General features: G+C 50.0%; 1 protein-coding gene across 1 annotated transcript in view; it reads left to right on the plus strand.

Moving 5' to 3' along the window:
• Col15a1 (collagen type XV alpha 1 chain) overlaps positions 1-16182 on the plus strand; it is a 108645-nt gene that overhangs the window by 42950 nt on the left and 49513 nt on the right. Inside the window, exons 6-11 of the mRNA XM_059254319.1 lie at positions 2508-2652; positions 5838-5938; positions 7436-7570; positions 8613-8765; positions 10608-10931; positions 11308-11436. Coding sequence (XP_059110302.1) covers positions 2508-2652; positions 5838-5938; positions 7436-7570; positions 8613-8765; positions 10608-10931; positions 11308-11436 — 987 coding nt within the window. The remainder of the gene's footprint in view (positions 1-2507; positions 2653-5837; positions 5939-7435; positions 7571-8612; positions 8766-10607; positions 10932-11307; positions 11437-16182) is intronic.

The raw sequence follows: 16182 nt of genomic DNA on the forward strand, positions 1-16182 counted from the left end.
TCAGCTACTGGGGTCTGGTGAGTGCCCCCTGTGCTCTGGGGAGGGTAGGCACAATGTGGTCTTTATTCCTTTCTCCGGCCCCAGGGCTCAGCCAACAACCTGACACTCAGTGGGTCCACAGGAACCTATCTGTGGAATGAGTAGATCTCATAGTGACTGTGAGGTTCCGCAAAAAGACAAAACAATACAAAAACAAAAATACCTCCATGATACCCTGAAAATGTACTAAAGTCTTTCTACTAGATATTTCTACACTGTCACAGCCCACACTTGGCTCCTCGTCCATTTTACCTCTGAAGCCAACGGCCGTGTGTGCTCAAGGTGAGACACCTCACTTTCTCCATAGTCAGCTCCTGGAGTCTCACCTTTCCCCAGAGCACAGGGCCGAGGCGCTATGGCTGCCGGGATAAGACTCGCTGTTAGATTTTGGTGGAAAGGCTAGTCAAGGACTCAACTGAGATCTCTTGGGGTAACAGCTCAGCCTGCTTCAGGCTTGCCCTCTTGTTTGCTCAGCCTCGTCTGCTCCAAATATCCGTCCCTAGGCCCACAGGTCTTACAAAGTACCCCTGCTTCCAACTATTGGCACCCCTGGAGGCTACATTTGGGCTTCCATGGGCTTTCCCAGCTCCATCAGGGACCCATGGAAAACAGCCTCCTCCTGGACCCCTCCCAGGGGAAGAGGTGTCCGTCCCAGGACGGGTGGGTCCTAGCTGGGTTTGCTGCTTTGCCTTGGTGGTTCCCACTCTTTCAGCATCCCTGCCTAGCTCCTGCCCTTTGGGCTTTTCAAGGCCTCACCCAGGCCTCCTGGGCTGGACCTCAGCATCCCTAGTCTAGATTCTTCCAGCCACTCCACCCTCAGCACTGTCCTTGTCCCTGCATCCAAGCCCATCTCTCCTTCCATCCCTCCTCCATCCTGATTCTTCTACAGGCTCTGGCCTGCAAGTTTTCTTCAGCCATGGTCCGGCCCAGCTCAGGTAGCCGAGACCTGATGTCTCCAACACTCTCTCTATGCTGTTTTTTTGGACCTCTGCCAATCTTCCAGGCCTGGTCCTTACAGCCTTCCTTCACACCTTTGCCATGGAGATGACACCGCGATAAATCACTGGCCGTGTCCCAGGCTTGGTGCTCAGAGTCATTGTTTGTTGACTTCATTCGTCTCAATGGCAGCTTTCTAGTAATATGGGCTATGTCACTACTTAAAAATACACAAGCATTCCTGTGCATTTGTAGAACATTTCCTTTTCTTTTTTCAGATCTGTTCACTTTTATTTTATATGTATGGGTGTCTTGCCTTCATGTATGCATGTGCATCATATGTGTGTAGTGCCCACAGAGGCCAGAAGAGGGCAGCAGCTCCTCTGGAGTAACAGCCAGTTGGGAGATACCAAATGGGCGTTGAGCATTGAACCTGGGCCCTCTGGAAGAGCAGCCAGTGCTCTTCACCACTGAGCCATCTCTTCTCCTCTGTAGAACATTTCTCATTGTCCCCATCGTGCAGAGGAGAAAGCTTAGGCTCAGTGAGGCTGTATGATTTGTCCAAAATAGGTCAGTCAACTAAATACAAAGCAGGCATTCGACCCAAGTCTGACAGAAAGGACTAACCCATGAACTCTGAAGTCACAGGGCTCTTAAAAGTCCTCCTCCCTGTTATGATGGACCAAAGGTTCACTATCTGCACAGTAGAATCTAACGTTAGGAGAAGAGCTGGTTCTTGTTAGGATGCACACGGAGTAACAAATGAGCCCCAACACCTCAGTGTCTTAAAACAGCAGAGATGTGTTCCTTTTCCACAGTCAAGTTCAATACTAGATCTTTCCACTCAACCCTCCATCCTCCCCAACAACCTGGATCTTAGAAAGTGAAGAGACCGAATGCTGACAACCCTGGGTCTCACGAACTGTTCTCAGCATCCAGGGTTGGTGTCAGGACATTTAGGACCAGCACTGAGTTTCCTGTCTGGATTTCCAGCTTGCCTTGTTTCCAGCTGTTGGGTTTTGTTTCCTCCTCGTTGGTAAGACTGGTGAAGACCTCACCTGGCTTTGGAGAAGCTGTATAGATGCAGGAGCTTCCTTGGAAGGAAGCCGACATCCGTCACTGTCAGTGCCTTGCCCACCGTGCTGCTCTGGGGCTGGATTTACAGGGTTCCTGGTGTAGCCTGACTCACTGACAGAACCACTCACACATTCCTGGATCCAGCATCTGCTCTGTGCTAGCCTGGGACACAGGCATCCCAGAAGTGTGGTCTCTGAGCTTACACACCTTAGTCTGAGATCAACAATGTCTCCCCGAACAGTAAGTGGGATGGAATTACACCCAGCCCGTACCTCTTTCAGGTCTGGGAGGTGTGATGCTGCCCAGAGACACAGCCAGTGTAGGCATTCAGGATTATTCGGGATTCTGTGGATAAATTACTTCCCATGATTTTTTTTTTCCTGCTTCACTGTTAAGAAAATCCGTTCTTACTTAAAGGATTCTTTTAAAAGTAAATTCCATTTTTCTCTCTTCAGCCTAAAGAAGCACACGTTGATCCCATAAGCATGCCTCCTACTTCATCCTCTCCTGCTGAGGACATGGAGCTTTCTGGTGAACCTGTGCCAGAAGGAACCTCAGAAACCAACTTGAGCATCACTGGGCATAGCAGCCCTGAGCAAGGCAAGTTCTGACACACACGTCAGAGTGGTGGTCTGCCACGGAGTGATCACCATGCATGCAGCATACAGAACTTACCTTCCATCCCTTTACCCTTCAAGGGAAGAATGACAGTCACCTTCCTTAAAGACAGGACGGGGAAACTGAGTCACAGAGAAATTAGGTAACCTAGCCAAGACCACGCAGCCTGAGAGTGGCATAGTTGGCACTCCAACGTCTGAGCCTTTAATTTTCGGACTCCAACTCTGCCCCCCCTACAGGAAAGTTTATAAGAATCATTGCTGCTAATTGAGTACCTACTGTGTGCCAAGTGTGTGCATACTTCTCCAGTCCCACCAGCATACCTTCTAATCAATATGGTTAGCTGCAATATTACAGGTGGGAAAAGTCAACCCTTGAAAAGTGGGCAGGCAACACGTCCACAAGCTCATAGTCTTCACTTGTTTTGATTTCTGCGACAAGCCCTCTGGGTCTCAGAGGATCTGGGCAGCTAACTGATGGCCAGAGATTGGCATCGTCACCCAGCAGGTCAATGGGAACCTAAAGAGGAGAGCGGGCCTCAGGCCTCACCTGCTGCTCCTCTGCTTCTGCTGTCAGACCAAGGTGCACAAGCAAAAGGCCAGCGAATATCTGTGGCTTCCCCAAGCAGCAGAGTGACATGCATCCAAGGCCCGAGGACACCATTTCCCAGAGGGTGGTCGTTTGTGACTCTAGCTGCAGCCAAGGTCAGAGTTCTGAGATGTGGGGGCAAGGTCATTTCCAGCAGCACTCTTCATCCAAAGCACCAGTAGCAGGGACTGGTTGAGCAAACTCGATGTCCTTCATCCACGTGACGGGGATGCTCTAAAGAGTTATGGGCATGCTAATGGAGTCTTCTCCATAAGAGCAGATTTCAAAACTGCTACGGCTGCCACTTTGAATCTGTGTTATTCGCATGTGTGTGGGATGCATTACCCATTTGGTCCAACATACAATGTGTGGTAGGACTGCAGGTGGTTTTGATTCTGTTAAACTTCTGCGTCTCAAGCGTCATCTACAGTAATAGCTAATGAGCGTTATTTTAACAACTGAACTTGGGAAGTCTGTGGGTAAGACAAAGAATACTAGATGGGAAAATTATAAATAATTTAATAAGGTTACAATGGAACTAAGGAGTCTTGAGGATGTGGCAGTGGGAAGCCCGGAGGGGGCGGGTAGGAGGAGCTTAACACAGCTTTGAAGGAAGCCCTACTTGGCCATCTATTTGCTGTGGGCCTGGCTGAGATTGCAATCCTTCTTAACCCTCCTTGGGGACAGTAGCCGTCCTTGCCTCCTGGTGAATGAGAAGGTGGGATGCTTGTGGTTTCTAGGTTCCTGGCAACATAGAAGTATTATCGATTGTGGATACTGTTGGGTGGATTGGGGCCTCTGAGTAGGGCAATGGATAGGGTGGCTCTTCCAGCCTAAAAAGGCAAGGTCTGTGTGGAGGCCGAGACTCCCACCTGAGCCTCTCACCTGTACCCAGGAACAGCTTTACTCCTCTATCGGACAGAGGACCAAAGGGAAACCTCAGTACTGGCTCAAGTATTCCCTTTCTTGATGAATAGACAGCCCAGACGATGGAAAGAAGGGAGCCTGTACCCCCAGCGCCATTCTGCATGGGAAAAACTCTCCAGTATTGGAGGCATGTGTTTGCCATGCTTTTTGAAAGAGTCTGCCCTAGCCCCATCCAGGGTGACACTGGGGGCCAGTAGCTGCTTGCACAGCACCCCCTGGTGGTGAGAGCAGGGAGGACTCAGGCAACGGCCAATGTCAGACTACTCTGTGCATCAAATCTGAGGCCACGTAGGAGCTGCAGGAGATGGTAGAGCAAAGGTGACTGCTGCATGTATGGAAAATCTCTGGCCTAGAGACAAGCCTGCCCGGCTTACACGCCCCTCCTAACCACTACTCTCGCTATGACTTTACTCCTCTGCAGAAGGGGGATAATTACGAGAGGCCTGGCCGCACAAGCCTGTAATCCCAGCCAATTAGGAGACTGCAACAGGAATATATAAATCCAACACCTGCTTAGGCTACAGAACAAGTTCAAGGCCAGCCTGGAGAGCTTAGTGGAACCCTTTCTTAAAATAGAGATGTAAAAAAGGGCTGGAGATACATCTTAGTGATAGAGTACTTACGGAGCTTGCTTAAGAGAGCCAAAGATACAGCTCAGTGAGGACAGTACTTCTTAGCTTGCATGAGATCCTAGGGCTCAGTCTTCAACACCGCTAATAATAGTACTAATAATTAATAATACTATTAATATTTTAAAGTTGTGATTAGAGCGAAATACCTGCCTTGGGGTGTTATGGAGGAAGGCGAGAATGCGGAATTCTGGTCTGGCAGGAGGTTGGTGGAACGGTTCCTAGAGAAGAGAGAGCTTGGCTAGCAGGGTAAAGGGCATGCGTTCATTTTAGTGACTCTCTGCTCTAGGATTCTATTTGTCTTTGACGCCCTCCCCACGGTGTGCATGTGGTAACAGTTCAATCAATACAGAATTGTAGAAACCACGATGACAACAAAAACAATAATCTCCCCTTCTCTTTGCACTCCTATGAGCTGGAAGAGCCAATGTCCAGCACCATGATTTAGCTGTGTATATACATAAACATACAGATGTGTACACATAATAATATGTGTGCTAGGTAATAACTACTGCATAACATGAATGTGTAATAGAATAGTCACATGTAATGACGGAAAAATATGTGTACTCTTATGTAGTCCTTTTTTATGTTCATTGACTACAGAACTCCAATGACATGAATATTTGTGAGTGGCTTGCTATGTGCCAGGCACTGTCCCCAACACTTTCCTCCTATCAGCTAAGCCAAATGATGCATAATCCTCAGAATAATTTCTACTCAGTGAGGTAGGAATCACCATCTCCACTTGTAGATGAAGGAACTTGAGGCACAGGTTAAGCATTTTCCCTGAGTCATATTCTGGGAAATGGCAAAGCTGGATTCCAGGCAGCAGGAGGTGCCAGAGACCATGATGCCACCAGGCCCTAGGGCCTTGCCCTGTTCTCTAGGCTGGCTCTTCCCCCTTGATCCTGTATTATGGGATCATGGACACCTTCCCAAGTTACTAGGTAAAGAATGACCTCATTCTCTTCCAAGACTGTAAAACATAGTTGTTGATATCACAATTTTTGCTTCCTGTAGGGTCTGGCGAGATTCTGAATGACACACTGGAGGTCCATGCTGTGGATGGGGATGCCAGTGGTTCAGGGGATGGGGCCTTGTTGAATGTCACTGACGGTCAGGTGAGTGAGTGGCGAATTTGATATGATGGCCTAATAGGGGACTCATTTGCTTACTTCAATTTGATGATGACTGGAGCACCAAGGGGTTTTAGTTGAATGTCATCAGGACTGATGGCCCCATGGTACAGAGGAAGCACAGTGGCCAAGCTTCAGGGGCACACCAGCATAGGTGGAGAAGAATCAACCCCAGCTTGTCTTCACCCATGCTTGATGATGAATACTGGGTCTTCACGGTGGTGACCATCTTGCACTGGATCTTTATGAAGAGCACAGTCCCCTCAGTACAGAACATTGCTAACTGTGGGTGTGTCCACACTATTCTTAGCAGTTGTCTTTCATATCTACAAGGCCAGTTTGAGAAATGCTTGATCTAGTAGGGTCACAACTTCTCAACTCTGGAGTTTGTGCACAAGTGTGAAGACCTGAGTTTGCATCCATAGCACACCCATGTAAAAGCTAGGTACAGTGATGAGTGTCTGTAACCCCAGTGTGGATGGCAGGGGGACAGAGAAGAGGATCCTAGGAGCTTGGTAGTCATTCAGCCTAGCTGAAATGGCAAGCTCCAGACTTAGTGAGAGATCCTGTCTCAAAAAAATAAGATGGAGAGCGATGGGAGAAGATAGCCAATATTGATCTCTGGTCTCCATAGACTCATGTGTGTGTGAATCCACCAATGCACATGTGCATCCATACTCACCACAACACACACACACACACACACACACACACACACACACACACACACATGAAACCCTAGAAAAGCAAAAATAAACATTCCCTCCCACCCCACTTCGTGAAATAGGGTCTCACCATGTAACTCTGGCTGGTCTGAAACTCACTATGTAGACCAGGCTAACTTTAAACTCACAGAAATCTGTCTGCCTGTGCCTCCTGAGTGTTGGAGTTAAGATGCGCATTGTGATTTTTGGCAAATATGTCTCTTTTTATGACACCTGCAGCCACAGCTGCTCTAGTTCCCCATTTGTTGTGGGACTTTATAGAAATCTTTTCGTTGCCCAAAGGAAACTCAATTACAAAGAAAGAGAGAAAGGCATGTTAGGCTGGAGTGGGCTGAGGAGGACAGAGTGCTGCCTGCATCTGGCTGAAGCCTCCTGGAGAACAATGCCATCATCCTTATGTCCAGATGGGTGCACAGGAATGGCCACAGGAGATCTGTGTCTAGACAGAATGTCCAGAGCTGGAGCCAGCTGACTCAGGAGGCAGTGGCCTATGGTCATACTAACAAATGTTAGCATGAAATGTGAGACTTCGATGCCTCAGAGATGTTCCCTGTCTCCTGGCTTTTGCAAGTCTGGGACTGGTCTGAGACTGGGGTGACGTCACAAATATGGAGGTGCCTAAGGTCAAGAAACTGCAGAAATGTCAGATGCCAGGGTGCATGTAGTGACCCAGAAGCTCAGTTCTCTCCAGCCATAGGCTTGTTGATCAGAGCTAAGGGACCAGTGGCAGGGTCTCTCACTATGTCCTTGTTTCTAGGTGTTATCAGCAACAGCAACTGAGGAGGCCAAGGTGCCTGTCACTGCTACCCTGGAAGCAGAGATTGGCAGTGTGCCTACTGGGAGCCCCACCCTAGCCATGTCTACCCAGAACTCCAGGGAAGTGGGCACTCCAGTGAGTAGCTTGTGCACACATTTCACTTCTTCTGCTAGAGGTTCTCCTAGGTAGAAGTGGATACTAGCTTCCTGTCTGCAAATGCAGAGCGGCAGCACCATGGGGCGAGTCCAGGTGGGCATGAGCAAATGGCTGAAGGGGTGTTCACTCATTGAGAGAGGTTTGTAGAGAGCTAAGCCACCCAGGCACTGATCCCACTTGCCAGGGTTGAAGGTCACTGGAATAGGCTGAGTTCCCAAGACACAGTAGTTAAGGGACAGAAGACTCCCAAAGCACTCTGGGAGTGATCTTGCAGGTCAGAGGGGCAGAAGGTGAGTCTGGGAGTTTGAGAAAATTAGCCAAGCAGATGGGACAGATAGGTGTTACAGGTGGGAGCCAGAGGAGCAAAGGTCCAGCAACCACACAGGAACTGAAGAAGTACAGGGTGTCTGTGGGGTCAGCAGTGGCCCCTGGTGTCAGCTGTAGGCTGAAGATGAGAAGATGGAGAGACCCAGAGCATGGAGGCTTCTGCTGGGTAGCTTGACAGCATCTAGTGAAGTGGCAGCCACTGAAGCACAGGAGAGGACCAACAGATCTTAGGGGGACTAGAATTCTAGAATGATCACCCTGGCTGCTAAGTGGAGAAAGGATGAAGGAAGCAGGCCTGGGCACATGGATGGGGCTAGCAGGCAAATCCAGGTCCAGATGAGCAGGGGTGGCCATGAGCATGTCAGATCTTTTCCAAAGTTCCCGTGAGTGAGGGGCTAAAAAGCATCCTTTGATTTTGTAAGCATGATTCTGAGTGACGCTGGCGAGGGCGATTTTAAATGTGGGAGGTACTGGGCTAGGGGAGCAGGAGGCAGGAAACAATCAGGTGATTGGCAGCTGTAGAGCAGTGGGGGCAGAGACGAAGGGCAGGTTTAGATGAGGCAGCGCTTTGAAGGAGAGGGAGGCACAGGACACAGGTACAAGAGGGGCCTTGGCTGTCTGTCCCCTAAAGCCACAGACATGGATCAAAATGGTGGTCCACTAACCTGGACCTTTGGGATGTCTTTCCATTCAGGATCCAGAGAATGAAGAAAATCTAGCAACAGCAGCCTCAGGAGATGGCGAGGTGCCCACCGGCACTGCTGGGGATGCAGAGGCTGGCACCATGCCTACTGCAGGGCCAACCCTATCCATGCTTACCCAGAAGCCAAGAGAAGAGGCCACTCTGGTAAGGAGTATGAAGAGTTAGAACAGGCTTCCCAGCCTTATGCTCGGCAAACCCAGATGTCCTGGCTGGGGTGTGGGGAGCACCTCTGAGCAGTGCTAGTTCAGAGCTGGGAGTGCCTGCCAGGACTTCTACGTATATGGCTCAGACTGTGTGGTCCAGCAGGGACCGGAGGGAGATGGGGATGACCTGTGTGGTCAGAGGAGTAGGGAGGAGTCTCAGGGCTGTGTGCAGAGTCTCCCACCAGCAGAGGCCAGGGGCCAGGGGCAGTGGGTGTGACCTGCGTGTGAGGGAAGAGGTGCTGGTGTTGTTGTGGGCTGTCAGGGGAAGGAAGGCAGGGTGCACCAGGCAGGCCTGACAGGGTAGAGGGCAAGGTCGAGCTTCCTGCAGTGTAGAGAAGGCTGGACACATACACCCAGCTGGACATTGACTGGCCTGTCCCTGTGTATCCCATAAAGGTACTTTACCCATCAGATTCAAACCTGCCTCCTCATGGCCACTCCTGGGTTCCCACTTCATGTGCGTGGGACAGTCCCATCCTAGCTGCCTCATGCAGAATTATCTTCCTTCTTCCTTCTGTCCCACATCCCATGGGAATGGGGTCCTGTTGCTTTTCTACCTAAATCTGTAACTCGGCAGCGTAGGCCCTGAGCAGCCTCCTTCCCCAGCCAGCACGGCTCACACCTCTCTGTGGCCTCTCTCGGGTGGCTGTTCCCCCTCTTCTGGGATGCTTCGCTGACCTTGACCTACTGACCCAGCTCCCTTGAGAAGCCGAGCAGGGTCCAGTCATTGGCCTTCTTGGCTGCACCTGTGGCCACTGTGTTCCTGACCCAAGCTGCAGCTTCCTACCTCAAGTTTCTCTGAGTTTCCTCTTGCCCTGCGGTCTTCCCACACTCCTCCTCTCTGCAGAGAGCCTTCCCTCTCCTCTTCCTTCTCCTTCTTGCTTGTCAGAGTCAGCCCAGTACCGCTGCTTCCCCAGGAAGGCGCTGGCATGGGCTCTGAAGGCTCCCGGGCCTTGTCCTTGGGAGACCTTGTCCTAGTTGTATTGGTAAAAAGCTGCATCCCTAGCGCATGCCTGGCTCCCTAGCAGATCATGAGCCTAGTGGGGACGGGACTTAGCGGATCTGCTTCGATCAAGGGGCAGGTGCTGAGATTTGCTGAGTGAATGCATGAAGGCAGCAGGGTCCACCAAGGTCAACAACCCACCTCCAAGCTCCTTTACATGCTCTCTGTCTGTCTGTCTGTCTGTAAGATACTGTGCAGGCAGCCTTGTGGTCTGCCCTTGTGTCCACACAGGCTAGTGACAGAATTCTCCAGGCCACCTGACTGTCACACAGACGAGTTCAAAGAACCAAGTGTCTCCTTTTCCTTCCCTTTCCTCCCTTGTTCCCTTTTCTTCTTAAAGACAAAGTATGTGTCACAGCAGGAGAAAAGCAGGGACCAGACTCCAGTTCTAGCAAGTCTCAGCATAGTTGAAGCCGGAGGTCGGCTAGCAGAATGGTATGGAAATAGGAGGGCTGCCTGCAGAGGTGATGAGCTACCCATGACTGGGATTATGCAAACTAAGCCCAGATATGCACTGAGTACTGGGCAGAGATGGGCAGCTAGATGGATTCCAGAGGTGGGCTCATGATGCCCAGGAAGGTGTCTTCTGCCCCTGAGCCGCAGTGAGCCCCTGAGGCCTGGACACTCAGTTACAGTCCTGCCTTGATGCGTACAGGGCAGAATTCAAAGGAGCTGCTGAGAGCTGATGGTCCCAGTGGTTTCCTTTCTGTAGCATGTGCACAGCCGCTTGAAGAAAGGGTGGGGATCACAGGGCACAGTCTCATGGCAGTTCTATTCCAGGGTCCAAACGGTGAAGAATGGCTAACCCCAGCTGTGTCCAAAGTGCCCCTCAGTGCTTTTGAGGAAGAGGAAGCCAGCGGGACTGCCACCGACAGCCTGGATGCCTTCACACCCACAGTGGTCCTTGAGCAAGCCAGTGAGGCCCCTACAGACATCCAGAATGTTCTCACACCTACAGTGGTCCTTGAGCAAGCCAGCGAGGCCCCTACAGACATCCAGAATGTTCTCACACCCACAGTGGTCCTCAAGCAAGCCAGCAGGAGTCCAACAGACATCCAAGCCACTCTCACACCCACAGTGGCCCCTGAGCAAGCGTTTACTTCTGTAAGTCCCAGCTAGCATCCTTTCTGACTCGTGGGGGACAGAAAGGTCAGCGTTCTGAGCCAGGACCCATTAAGGCCCTCTGCAGAGGCACACACAGCTTGATTTCTGTTGTGAGACCTTGGGAAAACTACAACTGAGTAGGGAAGATAGACAATGACAGAAGGAGCCAGGTGTTGGTGTTTGTCCCAATCGGCTACCTCCTAGCTCGACTAAGAACTTTCCTAGAGATCAGTGTTCCAGAGATGGGAGGGGTTTCCAGCAGAGCTGGGTGTGAGGATGCTGGTAGGTAAGTAAATGTTTTGACATTGGACTGCCATCACAGAAATGACACCCCCAATCCTGTCACAATGACCCCTCTTGTTGATCTCCTTTGCAGGCACCTGCTGATGGAGAAGACTTGGTGGCTGCCACAGAGGAAGCTGAAGAGGAGGGGTCTGGCCGCACACCCCCCAGTGGGCCTCCACTCCCCACACCTACAGTGATTCTCGAGAGGCAGGTCACTCTGGTAAGTGTCCTGGGAGTTTGGTAGCTGGCACATCTTTCAGTGTGGAGAAGGCCATCCTAATCTCAGAGTCGGCTCTCATCTTGGTTTGTAGAGATGGTATTGAGGGTCTTTGGCCTGAGAAGCCCCAAGAGACTACAGTTTGTGTAGGGAAAAGCAAAAAAATAAATATAGAGAGACCTTTCTTAGGTCTCCAATTGCTATTGTAATTACATCAAGATTAACAATGTCCTAGAGAATAAACACTGAGTATAGGGCTCAGCAGGGTCTGTGGAGACATGGAGCATGAACGGTGTGTGGACCTGCCAGGGCCTCCCAGCTGAGGGTCTGAGGCTGCGGGCTGCTACTCCTAACCTTCAGACTGGCTTCTGGTCTGCACAGGACAGTTGGAGAGCCAGTTGAGAAGATGTTCAGACCATCTATGCACACACGTGCGGTCGCCAGCTTAGGGGTGGTCCCTTGTCTTAGAGAAGCAGGCAACTCAGAAATCAGGCCTGTGTGAATGAGAGAGTGAACTGCTCTTCAGGGTGAAGGTGGTTCTCAAGGACAACCTCCTACAGATGACCACCTCAGTGTGCCAGTCCCTAGAGTGACACTCTGAAAGCCATGATTCAAGGTTTAGCCATGTGACCCCTCAGCCGCAACACTCCAGTGGCCTGCGCTAAGGAGCTCAGAAGTCAGGAGAGCCCTCTGAGAATCCCGAACGGCCCTTGCCCAAGAGCGTCTTCCAGTGGCGGGCTGGTTCCCAAGCAGCTTCCCTTCATTGTGGTTAGAGTTGCCCTTGACTCCTGTAGGATGAGTGATCTCCATTCTAGGTGAGAGCAATGGGTTGTGACGAGATGGGGGACCTGCCAGTTGTTGCATCTGAGAGGCAGGGCAGGGGTCACCCTGAGCCCTCTGTCCACGGCTCCTCCTGTGTAATGTTACCCGCCTACATCTTCATATCCAAGAGCATGATGTAAAAAAAGACCCTGAGCCTGACAGAGAGGCAGGAAGCCAAGGACCACTTCCAGAGATGCCCTGTTGTGAGGGCTCCAGTCTCCCCGTTGTTGTTCACAAAGGAAGAAGAAGAGTGAGGATTCTGAGTTCAAACCCCAGTGTACGTTAGACACAGCCAGGTGGCTCAAAGCCCATAGGGCCAGAGCCTACTGATATCCTAGTGAGTGAGACTTGGGCCAGCACTCCCCAGAGGTCTGTCCTCAAGGTGGCTAGCACTGAGAGCCACCAGCTGCCCAAGACGCCCCAGCTCAACAAGCATCGTGATTCCCTAAGATGGTCCCCTGCCCCTCGGCTCCTTTTGCCACAGTCTGTGCAAGGTCCACGCTGCTCCCTGGGATGTCACACCAGGCACAGGCAGAGCCTGCTCTTTGCTGAAACTGTTCTTATTGAAAATCTAGAAACTGCACCAAGGGGCTCGGAATGACATAGCTGCCTCCCATAATCACCAACTTGAGCCGATCTGTCTCAGCTCTTCTCCCTCCTACAACCTTGTGGAAGGATGGAGAAGCCTGGAATATTGTTGGAAAACCCTAAGCATCACGCCAGTTAACTTGTAAATAGTTGGCGGTACATCGCCAGTAGATGGATTTGGGACCTTGGAGTTGTTTGTTTGTTTTGGTTTTTTATGATAATCACGATATCAACATCCATCTAACAAATCAGTAGCTTCTTCATAGTCTCTGATACTCAGGTTGACTTTTTAATGCCTCTTGCCAGTTAGTTTGACTCTGAATCGTCAGTCTGTACGTTACATGTTGATACCGTATAAACTGTTGACATGACTGCTGCATGGTATGGTGAAGGGGAAGGTTTTTATTGTAGATATGAGAGAGAGAGAGAGAGAGAGAGAGAGAGAGAGAGAGAGAGAGAGAGAGAGAGAGAGAGAGAGAGAGAGAGAGAGAGAGAGAGAGAGAGAAGCTAGAGGCATCTGGAAGAGTCAGAGCAGATAGAGAAAGAAGGAGACTGAATATGGCCAGCAGACTGAATCTGGCCAGGGCCAGGGGATAGAGAATAGAAACGACATAAGGAGAGGAGCATGAGGAGAGAGAGAGAACATACAAAGAATAGCAGGGTTCTAAGGAGAATGGGTAGCTGGGGGGAGGGAAGCCCAAGAACTGGGGAGGGGGGAAGCCCATGAACTGGAGAGGGGGGAAGCCCATGAACTGGAGAGGGGGGAAGCCCATGAACTGGAGGGAGTTTAGGGTAGGGGAGGAAATGAGAAGGGCTAGGAGGCTAGTAGTATGGACTTTGAAATGTGTAACAGATACATGTGATACTGAAGGAGCCTGGAGGCCAGCATGGGCTTTGATATGCTAAGAGGCACCACAGGAAACCATATGACCCTTCTGCCCAAGGTAAGGGAAATGACTCTGTCAGAGGAGAATCAGCCTCACAAGTTCCTCAGGGATGCTGGCTCTTATCTGACCACCAGAAATCCTCCTGTAGTCCAGGTTGAGCCCATTACTGGATATTTGGGCTGCCTTTTGGAGTCTAGGGAATTGGAGTCTCCTTTGGACCTAACAGATACATCTCTCAAGTGTCTTTTTGTCTCTGTATCCCACCTTATTTTTCTATTTGGTGTTTTGGCGAAACTGAGCCAATCACCCTTGTATCCTTGAGTTTTCTGTTCTGAGAAGTCAGGCTGGGGTGGGGCCAGTCTGGGGTGGGGGTGGGGTGTGTGTGCTTATTGCTTCTGGGAAACTCTGTTCACATATATTAGCGACCCTAAAATTAACAACCAGAAGTTAACCACCACACAATTGCAAGGAATTTGGTTCTAAGAATCTTCCTCAATGGAGATAATCTGATATATAACAAAGGATTTTGTTTACTAGGACGGTAATCTTAATATCTGCCCATAACAGAGGGAACTAGGTATGATTTAATTAGTCAACAAAAGGAGACCAATTAAAGTCTATTCAAATAATGGAACATTAGACGTTATTAAAATTATTCTTATTTGTATTCTTATTTGTATTGGGGAAATGCTTACTGTACCATGTTAAGTGGAAGAAGGTGGTTATAAACTTGAGTGTGTTGTGTGGTCTTAACTATTAGGAAATACATACTCTAGAAGGAAGCGCCCTCCCTAAATCTTAGCAGAGTTGCTTCACAGTGGTGGGACTGTGGGTGTTGTTAGGTACTTCGTGCGTTTTGGTTTTTTTTTGCTATGAGGCTTATAGCTTTGGCGGTAGTTTGTTTTATAGTACTGTTTGTTCTGTGTTTGTAGAGCTAGGGGTTAAACATAAATAATTGTACATGATAAGCCAGCTTTTACCACTGAGCTATATTCCTAGCCCTTATGACAGAATTTTTATAAATTTAATTAATTTATTTATTGGGGGCGGGGTGGGGGGAGTAGCATGTGCACACATATGCGTGCAGGCCAGAATTGGGCATCAAGTGTCCTCTATCGCTCTTCAGCTATTCTTTTGAGGCAAGGCCTCTCTCTGAACCCGAGGCCCCCCATATTCTCAACTAGACTTGAAGCCAACAAGCCCTATCAACTCTCCAGTCTCCACCGCATACTCCAAACTACAGTTATGGGCATGCAAGGGATGCCCAGATTGTTACTGGGTTCTGGGAACCGAACTCCGATCTGTGATTATGCAGCACCCAGTCTTATCTGCTGAGACATCCTCTAACCCCAGAGTCTTTTGTAAACCCCTAAGAAGAGTGGAGGGTTAAGGAGGAGGAGGGAGGCAAAGGAAGAGTCAGGGGAGAAGAAGGAGACATAGGGGTAAGGTACTCAGGAAGAGGGGTAGGTAAACGAACAGGTGAACACAGCGCAGCATCCTGCCATGCAGGTCACTGCCAAGGTCACTGTTAAGCACCTGGGTTGAGCACAGTTGTGAACAGAAATTGACACCCCAGTTCCTGTGTCGAGAGCTTAAAAGCACAGTCAGGACAGTCAAGAGAGCACCCGCCTGGAATATTCCCAGAATCCTTTTGAATTGCAGAGGCAATACAGTTTAGGGAGTACAAGGCAAGCCCGACTCTGCTGCTCATGGGCAACCAATTTCTTCACATCTCCCTGTCTCCTACAACTGCAAAGCCTGAGGAACACAAGCATGGTTCCTACCTCTTGATTTGTTGTGAGAGTCAATGCGTCGTGGAAAACTTTGCCTAAATATACCACACTTGCTCAATAAATTAGCTATATGCAGTTATCCATCACATGAGGCTCAGAGCGGGTTAAGACACTGCTCACGGTCACATAGTTCCTGGAGGGATGAGAGCATGGTCTTCAGATTTTGTGCCTTAAGTTTTTGTGCTGTCTACAGCCAAGCCACCATCTTCAGACATGACCCACAAGTTGGTCAGCAAAACCCACCATGTTCAAAATCAAGTCATTCCATTGGCTGAGTCCTTTGTCCACTACAGGCCTCAGTTTCCCTATCTGTTATGGAAGGTCCTTCTGAGTCACATGCCATTCCCTCTTGGGAAGGAGTTGATGAGGAAGATCTCCCACGGGCCCTGGTCTCAGGTTGGTCTCTCGGCAGCTGGAGGATCTCAGGAGAGCTGGTGTGATGATAGGGGATACTTGTGGAGCGGTAGCCAGGATGAAGGGGTGTTTAGACAAACACTACCTAAGGTCCATCAGTACAGAGGTAACAGCTTGTCTTCTGGAAGAACTGCTCAGGCAATCTATTCTCACATCAGGGTGACCCCAAATGTGATTCCCCAGGCTCTCGCTCTCACCACGGGTGACAACTTGGCTGCTACTCTGGTCTCTACTCTGGTCTCTAC

Source organism: Peromyscus eremicus, chromosome 2, assembly GCF_949786415.1.
Source record: "Peromyscus eremicus chromosome 2, PerEre_H2_v1, whole genome shotgun sequence".
In the NCBI taxonomy this organism is placed as follows: domain Eukaryota; kingdom Metazoa; phylum Chordata; class Mammalia; order Rodentia; family Cricetidae; genus Peromyscus; species Peromyscus eremicus.